Source organism: Daktulosphaira vitifoliae, unplaced genomic scaffold (genome assembly GCF_025091365.1).
Source record: "Daktulosphaira vitifoliae isolate Bord-2020 unplaced genomic scaffold, ASM2509136v1 Scaffold_1, whole genome shotgun sequence".
Classification (NCBI taxonomy): Eukaryota; Metazoa; Arthropoda; class Insecta; order Hemiptera; family Phylloxeridae; genus Daktulosphaira; species Daktulosphaira vitifoliae.
Genome location: NW_026099572.1, coordinates 3557239 through 3577250, shown reverse-complemented (window position 1 = coordinate 3577250; position 20012 = coordinate 3557239). Strand labels below are relative to the sequence as shown.

General features: G+C 25.6%; 2 protein-coding genes and 1 long non-coding RNA gene across 4 annotated transcripts; 2 read left to right on the top strand and 1 right to left on the bottom strand.

Annotated features, from left to right (window-relative positions):
- Positions 1-2071: 2071 nt before the first annotated feature.
- Positions 2072-10012, top strand: LOC126895960 (uncharacterized). The gene is made up of 8 exons (XM_050668320.1): positions 2072-2149; positions 2212-2317; positions 7768-7897; positions 7958-8113; positions 8173-8398; positions 9284-9566; positions 9633-9769; positions 9836-10012. Exons 1-8 carry the CDS (start codon positions 2072-2074, stop codon positions 10010-10012), a joined length of 1293 nt encoding a protein of 430 aa, XP_050524277.1.
- A 198-nt stretch (positions 10013-10210) lies between these two features.
- On the bottom strand, positions 10211-14761 carry LOC126896396 (uncharacterized). Its single transcript, XR_007701844.1, has 8 exons — positions 14289-14761; positions 14123-14193; positions 12972-13146; positions 12752-12911; positions 11775-12332; positions 10835-10903; positions 10633-10768; positions 10211-10564 (listed from the first exon to the last, which is right to left on the bottom strand). It is a non-coding gene; the product is annotated as an uncharacterized LOC126896396 (long non-coding RNA).
- Positions 14762-14947: 186 nt separating this feature from the next.
- On the top strand, positions 14948-19382 carry LOC126896369 (transient receptor potential channel pyrexia). 2 transcript variants are annotated; one of them, XM_050669086.1, is made up of 5 exons: positions 14948-15112; positions 15342-15432; positions 16049-16122; positions 16192-16753; positions 16813-19382. In XM_050669086.1, the coding sequence occupies exons 4-5, from the start codon at positions 16215-16217 to the stop codon at positions 19088-19090; spliced, it is 2817 nt and encodes a 938-aa protein (XP_050525043.1). In that variant the 5' UTR covers positions 14948-15112; positions 15342-15432; positions 16049-16122; positions 16192-16214; the 3' UTR covers positions 19091-19382. The 2 variants fall into 2 exon arrangements, with proteins under 2 accessions (XP_050525043.1, XP_050525042.1); XM_050669085.1 differs by lacking the exon at positions 15342-15432.
- The last annotated feature ends 630 nt before the right edge of the window (positions 19383-20012 follow it).

Genomic DNA, 20012 nt, shown 5'->3' with positions numbered 1-20012 from the left:
TATGTTACAACAGCTCTGCAAAATCTTTCAGGAAGTTAGAATATCAACATGAACCATTTGAAGCAATTGCATTATATTCAAACTGTTAACTCGATTACTTTAATAACATTTTAACATTAATCGTTCATATAGTATTCATATATGTTGCTGTCTGCAATTCAGTGTAATATAATAATTTAACATGATAAATATTACGCTCTGGAGTTGTAAAATTGTACATATGTAAATCCAATCGTTATTATTTTAATATTAAATTTAAAATTTGAAAACTTAAAATACAATAAAAAAGGGTTTTATGAAGATATTAGAAATAAAACTATTTACTTATTAATTGACAGATATGACATAAAATTTACAAATCATTTCGATATCAATTAGTTTTTTTAGTTTAATACCAATAAATTTAAACAATTTTTCCTTTCTTAGGAACTTTTTATCACATGATCTAATAGCCGGTTAAATTTCATGCCTTTCATTATTATTTTCTTTATGCTTCCTTTTGGTGACTTCATAAATCATAAATGGTTATTATTTAGTTCGAATTACATAAATTTAGGGTAGATGATGTAATTAAACGCGTCATTAATGTTAAATTGGGACAGTTTTAACATAATCCGAGGGAAATGTAAGCGAAAATCGAATGGTAGAGAATATATTAAGCAAATGGGCCTATTGAGTTAGCTATTCTAAAACTATTATGACTATCGTTGAAAAAAGGATTCCACACTACTTTAAATATAAAAAGCATTCTTGTACCTCAAAATATGTCACTGAATAAAATATTATAATAATATTTTAGAATATACATCGAATATTTTCCTTCGCCTAGGAATAAACAAATTTGTGGTGTCTAATGGATATCTTACTTTAGTTTTGCATCTTATAAGGAATAGAGTAAATCTAACAGAAAACTCTTATAATTTTTTATCTAATTCACTTTTTTTTTGCAGACATATTCAATGTCAAAAAACGTATTCAACGTTTTAAACTTATAATAAGTAATTTTTTTCTGTTGCATAAAATAGAAATTTTTAATTTTAATGTTCTAATCTGTATAAGAATTCCGTTTTTAAAAGTTGTAATTTTCTTAATTTAGATTTTTATATGTTTTTCAATGGTATCAACAGAATTTGCATAAAACTATTACATCACTAAAAATGTGCCAGTAGAATTCCATTATAATTAGTCACCAGTAAAATGTCTAATCAGTAGAATTTAAATGCGCTGAACGTACAGAGTAATTAACTGAAGGGATAAAACAAAAAAAAACAGTTGTCCCTCATTTACTTATAACAACAAAACACATTAATTGCAAAAAAAAAATGTATTGAAAGTAACTGTAAGGCCAAATTTTTTTTTGTGTTTTAAAATTATATTTAAGTATTTTTACTAGAATTATCAGTTATAGTAAGAATAACATTAAAATATTTCTTCTATGGTTTTATTTTTTAAATTACTACAATTTATACTTGCCCAACATATTTTCTATATATCTTATCCTATTCTCGTAATGTACTATTTTTTCGTTCAATACACAAGTGTACTTAGTTTCTAATAACATTTTTTCCACAAGATTATCGATATAATGAGCTTTATTTCTAAATCACGTGTTTTATTTCCTATATTTTTAATAACATTTTGTTCTGTAGTAAGACTAGTGAAAACCGAAATAATTTTATTCGCTTCAAATTTTTCATTATATTTCGGTAATTTTTTTTATCCAATCCATTATTTCTTTTAATTTATGTTCATTATTCATGTCATTTTGAGTTATATATTTTTCTTCTTCAAACATTTTAATTCAACTAATTTAGTATTTTCATCATTACTCAGACTACTATAAAATGAATTACAACCTTCTTTGTTTGAAAATAATAATGCCTCAGTAGGTTAAAAACTTTTTTCTGTACTTAATGGTCGCATGCCAACATTATTTGTAAATAAATTTTTAGACGACATGATACAAATAAATTGAATAATAACTTACATGAATGTTACTTAGCAACAATTAACAATAGTTTTATTATGAAACAATATTAAAAAAATTATTTAATTTCAAAATCTTATAAGAATGACAAGTAATCTTGATCAATTTCATGATGTCAAAAAGATAGATGGAAAATGTTTAGAGCAATCTAAAAATATCTCTGTATATTTTTTTGTAGTATGACATTTTTATTAAATCAATAACAAAAATGATTTATTCTTTAGTGTTTACCAATATGTGAAAATCATTTGCTAAACAAAAAAAATCTGAATGATCCTTACTTGCCAAAATATATTGACAGTGAAACTGTGTTCGGCATTAAGACAAAAGGTATATTTTACTTCAACAATGAGCATAGGCGACTGGTAAGGGGCTTAACTATCCAGTTTACAATTTAGTAAAATTATAAGTATTATTATAGAACAATTAAATTTAATTATCTCCCCCCAAAAAAATGACCACCCTATGCTTATACCTTTAAGTTCTCTTTAAATTCCTGTCGCCTAGTTATAAAAATGTTAATAACTTCTGAAATACTCCAAAAGTTGCCATCGAAACTTTATTAATTAGATCATTTTTTATATTATAAGCTAGTTAAATGTGTGTTTCCATTAAAAAAAATAAAGTTGACATTCCTATTAGACATAAGGGATGAACATAAAAAATATTTTATAACAGATAAATGAAATTACATATGTAACTTATAAAAACAAAAAACAAATTTACATAACTTTATTGTATTAAGAAAAATATAATGGCTAGTCTTAAAATAAACACCTATGTAAAAAATGATTTCTTTAATATTATAGCCACTTGTCTTAAAATAATGATTATTTTAAGAAAAATATTTTTGGTATTCTTAACTATTATAAATTTCTTGATTTATCAATTATAATTGATGAAGTTTGAAATTCATCCTTTGTACCTTATAAAGGCGTCAACTTTATTTTTTTTATGCCAATATACATATTTAACTAGGTGATAAAATAAGAAACAATCTAATCTAGAATATGACTAGTCGATAACAATTTTTATACATTATATCGGAAGTTAAAATTTTAAAATACAGATTGGAATTAAGGTGAGAGTACGACAATATTTATTATTAGATATTGCTCTGCCGTATCTTTCTTCCAGACTATCTAGACATATGTTAACAAATTTTGAAGTACTGGTTCAAAATTTGTTATCGACTAGTTAATTACTTAGTTACATCATTTTTAGATTCGATTTGTAAAAACAATTTTTATTTATATAAATACTTTAGTTATTTCCTTTTCATTAAGTATATTTGATTTTAAAATTTGACCCTTTAACTGCCTACAAGGGAATTCAAAATAACAAATTTTCATGAAAAATATACCATTTCAAAGTAACTTTAAAAATGTTCAAGAAATACTCCGAGCTTCAAATATATGCTAAATCAAAGATTGTGCTCCATACTATGAATTAAAAAAAAATTTCCATTTAACTTGTCTTCTATACAGAGTGTCCCACCGTGATTTACTATTTGACTAAATAAATTATTATTAACAATAGTAAATCACGGTGGGACACCTGTATATAAACGGCCTCTAAATTTAAACAAAAAATATTATTTTTCTTTAAAGACATCAACGTTTTTGTGTTGTAATAATTTTCTACTTACATTTTTTTAAACAATTATTGATGCACATATTTTAAGTCAAACAGTATGGTCATATAGGAAAAAATGTAAATATTCCCATTTAATCACTTCTTTTACATCAAAATAAAAATAAAGATTTAAGTGGTAATTAAAAATAACCCAGCACAGGGGGGTCGCGGCACAGTGGTGACGTGGCATAGTTGGATCAAGTATAATGATATCTGACAGTGATTAAAATCACTATCCAAAAAAAACGCTTCGATGCAAATCTTTAGATAGTGTTTAATTTTAAAAAATTGGTGGATTATTCCAAAAGCTTCATAAACTGCTAGTTCCTTATTAATATCCTGATTAAGATAAAGTATGTCGAATGAAAAAGGGATTATTAAAAAATAGTATTTCCCATAAAAAAATTATATTGATCAATACACTTTTCAATAAGTTATAGCATTATAAAGTTAAAAATATAAAAAATAAAATTGAGAATTTTCACACAATAATAGCATTTGGTAGCCATTTTCACCGTGAAGACAAAATAAAGTCCGAAATTTTTTTTTTACATAATAAAGTAGATTACATTAGCTTTAATTTAATATATATATAAAAGTGTCAGACTTTCCGGAACACTTTCAAAATTTAAGTTGAAAAAGTCAATTTTTTGTGAAAAAGTTGTCATTTTGAATCCCCCCCTGTAGGCAGGTAAAAAGTCAGATTTATAAAAAAAATATACCAAATGATAGGTAAAGACATCATGCATCTACAAAAAAAAGAATTATATTGATCCATACATCTTTCGAGAAGTTATAGCATTATAAAGTTAAAAATATAAAAAAGAATTTTTTTACAAAAATCGTATTTTTTTTATTAAGTTTAATGTCTGTTTTCACCATGAAGATAAAATAAAGTCCGAAATTTTTTTTTACCATTATAAAGTATATTACATTAGCTTTAATTTAAGATATATATAAAAGTGTCAGACCTTCCGGAACACTTTCAAAAGTTAAGTTGAAAAAGTTCTACTTTCTATATGCATTTTTATGTTTTGAATCCCCCCTGTATTTAGGGAAATGGTCCGATTTAAAAAAACAGTATGTCGAATGAAAGATCTATATAAATACTACTTCTCATAAAAAAATTGTAATGATTCATACATTTTTCAAAAAGTTATAGCATAATAAAGTTAAAAATGGAAAATACAAAATCGAAAATTTTCACACAAAAATAGCATTCGGTAGCCATTTTCACCATGAAGATAAGATAAAGTCCGAAATTTTTTTTTTTCATGATAAAGCATATTACATTAGCTTTAATTTAAGATATATATAAAAGTGTCAGACCTTCCGGAACATTTTCAAAATTTAAGTTAAAAAAATTAATTTTTTGTGAAAAAGTTGTCATTTTAAATCCCCCCTTGTGGGCAGGTTAAGGGTTAAATTTATGAAAAAAATATACCAAATGAAAGGTAATGATATTATGCATCTATATAAAAAAGAATTATATTGATATGTTGATTTTTCAAAAAGTTATAGCACTTTTAAGTAAAAAAAATTGAAAAAATTTCGAAAATTAGCGATTTTTAAATTTGTCATTTTTTTGGAGGTTTCCCCCTTTTACGGGGAACGAGGGAATTTTTTTCAATTTTTAAGGGTAATGTCTTCGACTAGATACGATTTGTNTCAAAATTCACAATCACGATTTGTGATCTTTTGACGTATCATTGAAAGAAATCGGTTCGGTGAGAGCTGAGAAAAAGTGGTAACAGACACAAAAAAANAAAAAAAAAAAAACACATCTTAGTAAAACCAATACCTTCTCAGCTTCTCATCGAAGCTAAAAATAAGTGAAAAAATTATCCATGAAGGTTAGAATAATCAGATTAAGAAAGTTAACTTTCTTTTCTTTTTAATGTGGTATACTTAGAATCAAAAAACTACTAATCAGGAGTAATGAAGGAAATATGATGTTGTGACTGGGTTGGTACGGAAGACAAAATGAAATGTTAATGCATTTGAATATTAGTTTCTATTTATTATTTTTAAATATATATTTATATTTATATTTATAAATAACTTTACGACTTTAACCTGTTAATACTTAATAATACAAAAGATTCAGTGAGTGAATTAACATAAAAGATTCAGTGAAAGTGATTTAGCGGAGAGTCGTCCAGGTTCGGCTGTATAAACTATATGACTATTTAACGAGTAGATGACCACTACTGGCGTGTCGCCTCAGGCTGTGGCGACCATAGACCCTATATATTGAAAAGGGCTGAGCAAGCATTGAATTTTCTAGGAGGACTAGATGCTTGCCTGTTTAATACTTTATATACAAGAAAAAAAGGCTTCCATTCCCATTATTAATATATACTATTAAATTACACAATTACAATTAGGCAGAAAATAGTGAGTTCTCAACAAAGAGTTAATTTTGGATTTTTAATAAAACATCAATTTCTTAAAATGAAATACTGTCTACTGATTTGCAATGAAACGTTTTTATGTTAGTGACTTTAACCTTATATCATCTATACTTGTCCCCATTATGCCTCTTCCACACTGTAATTCGAATCCACTCTGCTACCGTTTATTTTTCACATTATAAGCCAGTTAAATTTGTATGTAGGCATTAAAAAATTTGAAGTTGATACCCTTGTAAGGTACAAGGGATGAAATAAAAAAGTAATTAATAATTAAAATATCTAGAAATACATGAAACTGAAAAACATTTAAAAAAATTGTCCTAGCATTAATATTATTTAAAAGAAATCGAGTGGCCAAATAAAACAAATCACCTTATATATATATACAAATACAAACGGAGTAGAACAGAACTAACACCTCGGTTGGACATTAACATTAGGTCTGAAACACTCTGCATAATTAGTATATTTATTTACTTATACATTTATTAATAAAATTTAGCTGTATTGATTAAGATTGATTTTGTCTCAAAAAAAATTTCTTAGGACAGTATAACAAAAAATAAAATAAAAAAACCAAGCACATTGGGTTTGCAGCACAATGGGGACATAGCATAGTTGAGTCCAGTATAGATTTAATCTGACAGTGATTAAAATTACTATCATAAAAAACGCTTCGATGCAAATCTGTAGATAAAGTTTAGTTTTAAAAAATTAGTGGATTATTCCAAAAGCAACATAATTTTCTATGTCCTTATTTATAATTGTAATATATGTATAAATATTTAATATAACAATTAAATATAGTATGAAATTGATATTTAATAACTTAGTATTGTAATTTTTTCGGAGAAATTAAAAAAAATAATAAAGTAGTTATTACTTTTATGGCAAACGTATATAAAAATTGAAGGTCTTAAAAAAAAATTGTTTGTTACTCATAAATAATTTTACTGGTCTACAAGAAATTTTCATCAGAGACCAAAATATATTTATAAACCCATTTTTGCGCCAATTTCAAATCTGCAATTAGAGTTTTGCATATGGCCTAAATAATAACAAAATCCTTCTAATTAATATAATAAATTTTCATGTTTGATTATTATGTTAAGTATGAATAATCAATAAATATATTTTAATTTAAAAAGGTTCTACTTTCTATACGCATTTTTAAGTTTTGAACCGCCTTTAAGTATAAAGGGAAATAATCCGATTTAAAAAAAAAGGATGTCGTATAAAAGAAGAATATAAATAGTATAAATCTTAAAAAAATTGTATTGATCCGTACTTTTTCAAAAAGTTATATAAATATAAAGTTAAAAATGTAAAATATAAAATCGAGAATTTGAACACAAAAATAGCATATGGTATCCCTTATCACCATAAAAAAATGTCAAAAATTAGCAATTTTTAATTTTTTTGGAGATTTCTCCTATTAACTGGGAACAAAAGGAATTTTTTCAATTTTTGGAGATTTCTCCTATTAACTGGGAACGAAGGGAATTTTTTCAATTTTTAAGGTTAATCTCTTCGATTAAATTCGATTTGTGATCTTTTGACGTATCGTTGAAAGAAATCGGTTTGGTGAAAGCTGAAAAAAAGTGATAACAGACACAAAAAAAAAACACATCATAGTAAAACTAATATCTTCCAGCATCGCATCGAAGCTAATATATACTTTTCCTTTCTGTTGAGCTATTATTTTTAACTAATTTTATGAATTTATCCTAGCAAACCCTCTAGGGGAAGTTGTATTCCCATATAAGCTTCCAGGACAACTCTTTCTTGAAGATACATATGGTACAGATTTGTATAAAATTTCACATCATAGCTATCCACTTGGAGAACAAGTAAAAAGAAAGTAACAAATTTGATTATATTGTTGTGTTAATTGTTTTAAAAAAGTCGATATATGTTAAAGTTATACAAATCATTTTAATCCCAATGTTCGTTATGGTAAACTAAATAAAGTTTTACCAGCTGGAATATGGTTTAATCATGAATATTCAAATAAAATACAGAAAACTAAAAATTCTGAAAATCAAGTCCTCAAAGAGATGTTAAAAGTATTAGAAAAGTATATAAAAGTACAAATAATTTTGTAAGAGATTTTTTATACTACCTTTTTTACTTTAGAAATGAAAATTCTAATTGTCGGTATCCATATGTCGATAATAGGCAAGGCAAGTTTATTGGAAGATCTTACTATGGAATCAAAGATATTTTAACGGGTATCGGCCCTGATAAGAATGAAATGCTACATACTGAGTGTTTAATGAATATTAATAAATTAAAAAGTTATGTAAAAAGAAGAAAATGTAATTTAAGAAAACTATATGATATATACTTATCTTTAGATAAGGTACGTATGTATATACTTATTTTATTGTTATAAAATATCGATTAAAATATTAAACAATTAGAAAATATCTATATAAATTAATTTTTTATTTTAGTGATAGCATATATAAAACTAAACAAAAATAAGACAAATAATCTAATTACTTATCTCTTAGAGATAACCGAGATCGCTATTAAAATATTTTAATGTTTAAAAAATATTGATTTAAATATGAATTATTACTTTTTATATATAATTCGAAATAATTAAAAAAATAAATGATTAACACATTCACAATTACATATGCATGTTTATTGTGTTTTTTATATGATAAAAAATACTGGGAGCTAAAATCTGATCTTGTATGAAAATCAAATAAAATTTAAATTACATTACTTCACAAAGTATCTATATTTGTTATTGTAATTTTTTTTCTTTTTGATAGACTCTCCAATCACGCATTCCATCTAAACTAAATAACATTATAGATAATACTTGTTTTAAAAAAGAGTAATTATATGATATACGCATCGCGTAGTATTACATAATAGTATGTATATTGATAAATTTAAATATTATCAATTATTTTTCTTCATCGTCTATCATTAAACAGACGATGAAAAAGATTATGATAAAAATTCATTTCAAATAAGAATAAAATTGTATTGTATTAGTAAATAATACAAAGTAAAAACAAAAGTATCTATTATGTAACTATAATTTTAACATCAAATTTTTTATAAAATACTTTTCAAGCGGATTAGTGTGATTTTATAATATAATTAAATATTCCCATCCTGTCTGGTACAAGCAATAGCTTTTAGAAAGAACATTAAACGAGATTACAAAATAATGATCAAATTGTATTGATAAATTGAAAATCTTGTTCGATAAATTATTTTACAGGAAAACTCAGGATGGTTACCTAAGGACCAGGTCCTTGCATTATGTTATGCTCATCAAATTAGACCGGACAAATTTCAATTTGATTACGTATTAAAAATATTAAAAGCTATAGAAAACGAAAAAGTAAATTACAACATTTTCATTGAGCTGATAGACCCAAATAGATGTCTCCCGGACGCACTTAAAAATTCTAAAGTGTTTGATTTAGAAAGATTTACTACATCTTATAAGATTGAATATGAAAATAATATCACTCGTTTTGCCAACAGTGGAATAAGTGAAAGTAATTAGAAAATTTGAATGAATTATTCACTATACAGGATTATATATATGTGGTATATAATTTTAGAAAAAATCTTATACAATACTCAAAGACCTCTTATAAATGCTTATAAAGATTGTTTTGGAGATGAAACTGATGTCAAAGCATTGTTAAATCCATCTATATTTACAAATTATGGATTGACACACAGAGACTTTTACATGGTATGATTAAAAATATAATAATAATGAAACTAAATTGTACTATTTTTATTTTATTTTGAATTTGAGGGTCGTGATAAAAATACGATGAAAATTATATTTAAAAATATTGATGTACATCTACCAGACGAATTATTTGATAAAATTTGGGATTATGCTTATGATTGTGATGGATATAACGAAAAAGTTAGTTTAGAAACGTTCAGGCAAATACTTGAAAAAATTGCTGTTGAAATGATCGACTAATAAAATATAACTATTAAAACAGCGACTATGATGTAAATAATAAACGCATGCATTTCAAAAATACCTTTTTATATATTAAATTTAATTAATATACATCATAAATAAGTCAAACAAGGCGAAATTATAAATTTAATACAACTTCATTATATATAAAATGAAAAAATATATTTGACATTTTAGTACAATTTATTAGCATCTATTTATTCTTTTTTATAAGTGTGATTTGGGGAACATTTACAAAAATAATATCATCTTCTTTAGCGGGATAGTAACAATAAAACGTTTTCTTGAATTCTTGATTTAGCTTATTTTTATAATGTATAGTTTTTAACGTAGTATACAAATTTTTAGCGTTGTTTAAACACAAAGCTCTAATGTTTCGTTCATAATCAGTTTTAATAGCCTTTATTCTTTTTAAAACCGTTTTCTTATTATCCCATGTAAGTTTTATGACACAATTTTTATCGCCGTAAGAAAATGGTTTTAAAGGAGCAGTTCGCGTTTCTAGCCTAGATGCATACCACATAAACATAGAGCTTTTTAGCAATTTTTCTAATAAAAAAAAAAACTTAAATTAAAGACTTGTTATTAGTTATACTATGACAAAATAATTTATTTACCTTTTTGTTTTTTTGTTAGATGATAATTACCGTCAGACATACTCGATTGATACCAACATTTCAATAACTCTAATTCCGTTAGTTTTGGTAGCCCAGCTATAGGATCACCTATTATGGATAAAAATTCTAGCACAGCCTAAAATAATAATTTTTACTTTTTATATTGACGATTAAAAAATATTTTTTTTATATTCTCTTTTACTTTTAATTGTGTACAAGGTGAAAGTTGTCGAATTTCATTTAATATTTTGTCATATATGTGAACGGAGTTCTAAAAAGTTAGACACATTTTTTTCATAGTTATAAATAATTTATTTCATTATGAAGTAATGAAACTTCAAATTTTTTATCGTTAATTGCAATAAATTGTTTTGTATTAATTGTAAACAATTCAACATAAAGCTTAGCACTGACTAAGTTTGCTATATTTATTGGGCAAGTTCTATGTTTTTATTTACACATAAAACTTATTCGTGTTATTTTGTTTAGTCTCATTTAGTAATTAGTAAATATGAGTCACAAATCTATCAATAATCGTGACATCATTATATAATTATATGTAAATTTATGTGAACTCAATTTAATGGGTATTAGATATTACATTAGATAAATTTAATTTTAGTATATTATACAAAAAATATCTTCTTAAGATTCAACTTTCAAATACACTTTGTGTAAATAAAATAAATGTTCTGCTCTATGAAAAAAAAATTTGTAAACTAAAATAGATAAATTATTCATAAAGGATTGATTAAATCAAAAGCTAGAGATGTGAAGATCAGCCCTCGAAGAAAAAGATTTAAGAATAAGTAGAAGTAAGACAGAGTATATAGAGTACGAGTTTGATAAAGAAGAACACGAAGTAGGTGAAATGAAGAGATCAGTGATAATAAGCGAGGACGTGATTGGAGAGGTGGAAAGTTTTAAGTATTTAGTATCAGTAGTGCAAAAGAGCCGTGGTATTAACGAGAATGTAAGACACAGAAAACAAAAGAAGTATTTGTGGCTGTATCACAATTTTCAGAGGAACAGTTAGTTCTAACAAAACGGTTGATATTTTTTATCTTAATATTTAGGTCACTACATTAAATTTTTTTCAGATGGACTAATTATAAAAATCATATTGTATTTGTTTTATTTACTTCACTTGATTATTTTTATTTTCTTGATGGTGGCTTAAATTTGTGAGGTTTGAATCCATCAACACACTATTTAGGTTATTGAAATAATGTATTATCATAGCTTCTGATTTTGATTGACCTTTCAAAATATTACCAATGAAAGACGTTCGATTTTAATGTGCTATTTTATAACCCACTAAATAATCTAATTGCTTTTCATTGGCATGTTTACAAAACGTATTATCGTCCTCACTACTAGTGTCTTGGTCATTCATAAATGAAAAGTCTTCGTCTTCTATCTCCTCCTCAATATCTAACTCTTCTTCTACTTCATCAAACTCAACATCTGTTATCCTTGACTTGGTTAGAGCAGCATATTGGACGTTTTTTAGACACCTGGCATTGTGATTTATATCACTTAAACTTGATAGGTGATATGAAGAGTTTCCAATTATGAAAGAATTAAGTGAGTCAGAATAATTCCGTTGATTTTCATTTTCAAGATAATGTTATCTTTAACTTCTGAATCGAAATTTTGTTTGTTTGTTTCAATCGAAGTTTTTATTGGTATTTTTTTTTCTGTTAAAAATATATAATTAAGAAATATATGATACTCGTTATTTAGTTTTACTGTATGATATATAGTTTCATAATTAAAATATTACATTTAATATGTAATATAATACAATCAAAATAAATTATACTTTACAAAAGTACTACTAAAAAAAATTATTTTGAAGATCATTTTCATAATTACCATTGTATATAAATATTCATTATAGAAAAATATTCAAACTTGGCTATTTTTGTTATTGAATGCACTATGTTGTGGAATGCAAGTGCATAAACCGGATTTGAATTGTGATGCAATATTAATAATTAATATTTTATAAACTTGAATATGTGATTTATATACTTATAACGTTTCTCACATTATGTAAATTATTCCTTATTATGTTAACACGAGATATAAATTTTAATAGATGTTTAGAGTTTACCGTTAGTATAAAGTTTAATTTTTTTCTCCAAAATAACTTTGGGCAATTTTGCTTCAGTTTCAAAAGCCTTGTTTAAGACAGGTTTGTAAAACAGTTTATCTAACGGATGAGTAAAATCGTCAACATTGGATTTAAATTTCATTTCATTTATTTTTGTATCCTTTGAAGTAAAGAAATTTTTAATTCATGAATGTTAATTATCAAATTATTTAGTAAATACTTTATAGTGATTTTGTTTATTTTTCAGACGTTCTCTTTGTTTTTTCTGCTTTACACGTAAATTGACTGCATCTATTTTTTTTGGCTCAGCCATTTTTTAAAAGATATTTCAGGTGACATTATAAATGGTGATAAATAATTTACTGACTTTTGGGCCTTTGTTTTTATATATTCGACTAAAAAATAAAATTTTAATTATAAATCTTTGATATTATCAAATAGTTATACTTTTTTTAGCTGGGACAGGTATGTCAAGACAATAGTCAAGCTTTGATATCAAAGAAGGCATCCCTAGATAAACCATTCCAGATAAAAGACATTTTTTATAGAACGAATACATTCCTATGAAAATAAAAATAACGCATTGGTACAAGAAATTAAAAAGTATACATATATTTTTAATATTTTTTAATAGTTTCTGAACTTTTACTCGTTATATATTCATTAATTCTTTGCAAAAATTCTATGGGATACAGATGACTAAGTTCTATAGAATTTTTGAGAATTTTATTAGGAATATTCATTTTAATACCATAATTAAATAGCGCAGTTTTTGTTTGTTTTATACTTCCTTCTTTAAAATCAATTTCTAAAGTCTGCTGCAGATCTTTAAGAATATTAATCTATGAAAAAAATTTCATATAGTTTTCAATTAAAAACATCTATGTAAATTCTAATGACTTAAGAATTTTAATTGTTTTTGGAAAGATATCTATTAATAATTTTTATTTATTTTTACATAGTTTATAATTCAGTAGTGTAATATTTCTATTAAATAAAATGTTTCTATTAAATGTACTTATTCAATACAGTCAACTGTATTGATTAAGTTATAAAAATATTTAAAACTTAATAATCTATATACGCAATTTGTGAAGAATACTTGTCAACCATATTCAGGGTCGCCTAGAAACTAAAAATACAAGAGAGAGGTGAAATATTTTTTTTAAGATAATAATTAAGTTACTGTTTAAAAATAACTATTATTAAGAACGCAATAGAAAATACTAGTTTTCTTTCAAAATTTACCGTTTATTTTTAATAAATATAAATTGATTAAAATACTATTATTATTCATATATATTTTTTACTGATAGTTAGTTTACTATTAACTATGTGTTATGAATATTTTTTAGTGATTATTAAGATAACCTGGTTATTCGATAGTTCATGGTACCAAGTTGGCCCAATTATATCTTGTTTCTTGATTTTAAGAATAGCCTCTAAAAACAATAACAAACAAAATGTCATCTTATAATGTCGCGAGTATTTTATTGTAAATTCAATTCACAGTCTTATTAAATAGCAAAACTCTCACTTCTTTTCGATTTCGCTAAATGATCAATGTATATTTTCGACTTGAGAAAATCTTTTCTTGCTTTTATTTGACATTCTAATTTATTTTTCTTTGCTATTTCTTTAAAAAAATATCTTTTTTGCACCATTTAATTAACGTTAAATACTCAAACAAGTTTTTATAATTTAAATGTATTTAAATGATTCATTAATATAGTTAATTGCATTAATGAAATAACATCAAACTAAGTATTTATACAAATAATTTCTATGTAAATTTGTATTCATGGTTAAAATTAAATAACTATATTAATATCGACCAGAACAAAAATTTTAGATTTTACTAAATTATTTAAAATATGTTTGTTAGCAGTAAAAATACATTAAAAATATAATGTCTAGATATATATACATAAATTTTAGTTATAAATAATGGTTATTCATTCAAATAGATTGTTTTTATTTTTATTTTTTTAAGCAATCATGATGTATTTAAAAGGTTTGACACTGACAACGGCATTGAATACAATTAAATTGGTCCTGCTGCAGTATCCGAACTGAACAAGTTATATTATAACCAGTAGAATGTATAGGCAGTATGAATGTTCTTAACACTATAGTGGGGCACCCAGTTAACACAGCGTGCATCACTATGTAGAGGTCTTACAACTACTTGTTTGGTCTGCCGCGGCCGGTCGATCATCATTTTAGTTGTGTTCAGTATAGAAAACGATAAGCCAACAGTGTGTTTCGTCAAATCATATAAAATACCACCTACGAGTAAAACATTTTTTTGCCATAATGTCACACATTTCATTTTGAAAACATCGTGGTGGTTATTAACAAGTAAGTAATTATTATTATAATTAAAATTATTCAGTGTAATATAACCAACTTTTATGTATGTTCTTATAAGAGTTCCACTCAATTTTAAAAGTACTAATATATTTTTTTAATGTATTCTTAATTGTAGTTCATATATTTTACATTTCAGTAAATATTTTATTTTAAAAATTAAATTAACTTATATTCTATATATAATATATATATATAGCTGGAGTATTTTTTATTTTAGACGAGCATTTTAAAGAGTGAACAAGACAAATTCACATTATATTTATTACATTAGTCTCTTTTATAAACGATCGAGATATTTTTCATGTGATGTAAGTAATAAGCTATTAAAATATGTAACGTCAATTTATGATGTAATATTAAAATGTTTTGTCATTATAACAAATTTAAAAAAATTAAAACTTGTGACGTAAATAAAAAATATTACATAATGCTCAAGATTATTGTATAAATTATTAAAATTAAAAACTATTATTACATTACAACATCTCTTAGTTATCTTAAAGTATCTTAAATACTTTAAAATGTTGGCTTATATTTTATTTTTAAGATAATATCTATATTGTGAGGTTAGCTTAACAACTATACAACATATTAAGATTTTCATCATTTTAATCAAAAGAAAAATTAAATATCTTAGCATTTTTCTACGAAAAAATACGAAACTTTTAACTGTAAAATTAATTATTTTTATTTTATCTTGTTTGTTTAACCATTTCCATGACTACAAACGTTTTAAGTTACTATATTCTATATCATCGCATGTTAAAAATTATTATATGTATGAAATATATATATATATAAATTACTAATAACAACGTACATCAATATTTATATGACACAATAATAATATTTATGTATTTAAGTACTTTTCAATAATGGCATATTAATAGGCTGACCACCTTAATTGATGTAATTTACTTTCAGATATTTTCCATTGACATGCAAATAGCAAATATTAATCACCGGTGTATATCTTATCTTCATTCCAACTAGATTAAGTATGTAAAAATAAAAATCTGATTATTAGATAAAAATTAATGATAAAATAATAATAATGTTTTTTCTAGGTTTAAAAATCAATAAGATCATCATGTCTGATATAGAAATGAATACTCCACGAACTATTGGACCATACGATCATTTAATTAGTGCCATCCAGTCTAATGATTTAACATTTTTTAAAAAACTTCTTGATTTAGGTTTAGCAAACTCATCTATTGATTTAGATCATGAATTTGATGATCCATATCACGGAACCATTTTGGACATTTGTTCTTCATCACCAGGGAAGACTAATTTTGTTGAATTACTCTTGTCATTTGGAATGAATGTTAATATTGTAAATAAAGGAAGAAGAAAAGCACCTATACATTTGGCAGTAACCAATGGATTAGCTGACACGCTTAAAATCATTTTAAACCATACACCTACAGATGTCAATTTATTAGACGGTGATGGAAATTCAGCGTTACACCTTGCGGCTAAGGTCGGAAACGTAGAATGCATTAGACTATTATTAGACGCTGAAGATATTAAAGCTAATCAATTGAATAGAAAAGGGTACTCTCCTGTTTACTTAGCTGCTACTTCGAAAAATAGCAACGAAAGTGCTGTTTTGGAGTTTATTAAGTATTAAATTTTATTATTAGAAAAATATCAATATTTTTTAAATATTTTACATTTTTTAGATGTCCTAAGGTCGACTTTGACTTATGTGTTTGGGATAAACCAGTTAGAAACGTAATTGACGAGAAGTACCCTCATTTAATGGAACACATACCGTCTGAAGGCGTAAGAAAAGTTACAGATCGCAGTGACAATCCGTTCGCATACTTATACTCAAATGACCCGGAAGGATTCATTTCTCATATTTCTTCTAAAAAACAACCTGACCTAAACGCTCACGATGGACGACATACGTTTTTGCAATACGCTTGTGATTTTGGTTTACCTGAAGTTGTCAAACTTCTTCTACGGTTAGACGTAGATCCAAATGCTACATGTCCATCTAATAATAAGTATCCAATTTTAATAGCTTCTTACAGAGGTTTTGCGGATATTGTTCAACTTTTTGTAGATAGCAATAGTTTTGTAAACTATAAGTCAATATACGGCACAGCATTACATGAAGTTATCAGAGGATCAGATGAAAATCATAGTTCACTAGACGTTAATACTGAACTTTGTGAGCATTTTAAATGTTTCAAAATACTTCTGGAAAAAAGTGAAGTTAATCCTTCTGAACTCAATATAAACCAAACGGACGATAAAGGCAACACTTGTCTTCATTATGCGGCCAAATCGGGTGATCGCGAATATATATTAGCTCTCCTGAAATATGGGGCTTATGTGGGAAAGAAAAACATTCTAGGAGATCCACCATTAGCAGATATAAATCCAAGAATATTAGAAACACACTTGAACTCGTGTATTAAAACTAATGGGAAATCTCCAAAAGACGTCAACTATGAAATCATATTTAATTACGACTTTTTATGTCCTCCAAAAATTTACAGCCAGAATAAGTCCGATACAAACATTCAAAGACAGCTAGAAGGTCAAACGTACATTCCAGAAAGTATTCCTGAGACGGATCCCTTATTATACATAAGTGAAGTGCCAGAATTACGCCCACTCCTAAATCATCCAGTATTGACCAGTTTTTTACACTTAAAGTGGTTTACTATAAAACGGTATTATAAAGTCAATCTAGCATTTTATATTGCCTTTTGGGCGTTATTGACCACATATACATTGCTGACATTTAGAATGGGAGTGCATAATGAAAACATGGCCTTAACTCGAACGAACGTAACTCAATTTTCTACTAACAAGATACCATATGGCAATGACATGGCAGTAATTCTATGGGTAATAGTACTAGGTTTTCTTATGGCCTTATCAGTTCGAGAAATATTTCAATTAATATCATCCCCTATTATGTATTTAACAAGTTGGGAAAATTGGTTAGAAATTTGTTTAATTGTTCTAACAGCCATTTTGATGTTATGTGAAATGCCTGGAAAGATCTCGAGAAATCAAATATCAGCTATTATAATATTGCTGTCTTGGGGTGAGTTAATTTTGTTGGTCGGTAGACACCCAGTACTTGCTACGCACTTGGAAATGTTCAAGCGTGTAACCAAAAATTTTTTAAAGTTCCTTGTTTGGTATTCCATACTTATTTTTGCGTTTGCATTAAGTTTTTATATGCTCTTTAGAAATGATGACGATAATGACAATAAATTTAATGATCCTAGTTCAGCAACGTTTAAAACGATAGTTATGTTGACTGGTGAATTTGATACATTCGGTTCATTGCCTTTTAATTTACATCCCATTGTCAGTCACGCTCTTTTCCTATTATTTATATTTCTAGTGGCAATTGTCTTGGTAAATCTCTTAAACGGGTTGGCCGTTAGCGATACAGCCGCTATAAGAGCAGATGCTGAAATTGTTGCACATGTATCTCGAGTGAAATTGGTTCATTATTTTGAAACAATGATTGTAAATGATACAATCCCTTGTATGAAAAAAGGTATTCCTTCTATAACCAAACTGTGTAGTAATCGGTTTTACTTAAAAATACGACTTTTCCCTGATGCTCTTCGAGATTCAAAAATAAGTATTTTACCTAATCAAAGAAATTTAGTTGATTTTGGATCCACAATGAGAAAATCTGATAAAATTCAAAGTGGATGTATTGCAAACTGTCGAGGATATTACCTAGATAAAGATATTATTAAAGGAGCCAAAGCAGTAATCGAAGCAAATGCTGAAATACCAGAAAAGTCCTGTGTTGATTTATTAGAAAATTTTATGGCAAAATTCAATCAGCTAGAAAAAACTATGAATGAAATAAGAACATCGTTGAAAATTTTGAAAAGTACCAAAGAAGAAGATACAGCTTCTGTGTCTTCCTCAAATATTTCTTCTGTTTCTAGTAGTTCTCGTAAAAGTCAATGAGTACTATTTCTATACTGATAGATAAATGGTAACATTTTTGATTAAATATTTTATAAAAACATTTATTTATCATAATAATTTAAAATGGCTGTTTTCTTACGTCTTGCAAAAATTTTTTTAATATTTTAACTTATTTATATCATTTTTTATTTTAAAATGATACATTTGTAAAGTATAATGTACAGATACTAATATAATTTAATGACTTCAAAGCATATAATGTTTACTACTCTTATGTTGTATATTTATTGTTATATCATCAGCTTTTATGAAAATATATATAAAATTTTAATGTATCATTTAACTTATTATTTTATTTTATTTATTTATTATATTGTTAATATATTTGGTAGATAGGTCATATACCACAATAATTTAACTAATTTTTTAATGTTCCAATAAACAAAAATATAACACATAAGATATCTTGAAAAAACTATCATGTTATATCCTATAAAATAATTATATACCTGTTTTAATTACATATTTATTATTAATTTTTATTTAATATATATATATATATATATATAATGTAAAGTTATTTTTTTTTAAGTTATTAAAGTTGAAGATTTTGTGTTATGTGTCTTTTTTTTATATATCATTTTATGTATGTATTATATTTGTTCAATTTAACATTTTGTTGTCTTAGTAATCTGTTGAAGGTACTAAACATATACTAGATATTTAATATCAGTGTTCCTAATAGAATTAATTAAATACTTTGATATAATTTTCATTTTTCTAGTTAGGGTGTTTGATATCCTGTCCCTCTATAACTATGTCACTTTTAAACAAATATTACAATATGAATGTGTTAAAACTTTCATGGATTGTTTTGTTGCTTGAAGTGCTTGAGGATATATCCATGTTTACAGTTGAGTTCTGACGTTTCGGACTCATTGCAGAGTCCATCTTCAGAGTG

Excerpts from the sequence above, each read along its gene's own strand:
- LOC126895960 (XM_050668320.1), top strand. The coding sequence starts at position 2,072 with ATGACAAGTAATCTTGATCAATTTCATGATGTCAAAAAGATAGATGGA. Across the intron at positions 2,318-7,767 it reads GTTCGGCATTAAGACAAAAG|CAAACCCTCTAGGGGAAGTT; the intron begins GTATATTTTACT and ends AATTTATCCTAG. Across the intron at positions 8,114-8,172 it reads ATGTTAAAAGTATTAGAAAA|AAATGAAAATTCTAATTGTC; the intron begins GTATATAAAAGT and ends TTTTTACTTTAG.
- LOC126896369 (XM_050669085.1), top strand. The coding sequence starts at position 16,215 with ATGTCTGATATAGAAATGAATACTCCACGAACTATTGGACCATACGAT. Across the intron at positions 16,754-16,812 it reads GCTGTTTTGGAGTTTATTAA|ATGTCCTAAGGTCGACTTTG; the intron begins GTATTAAATTTT and ends TACATTTTTTAG.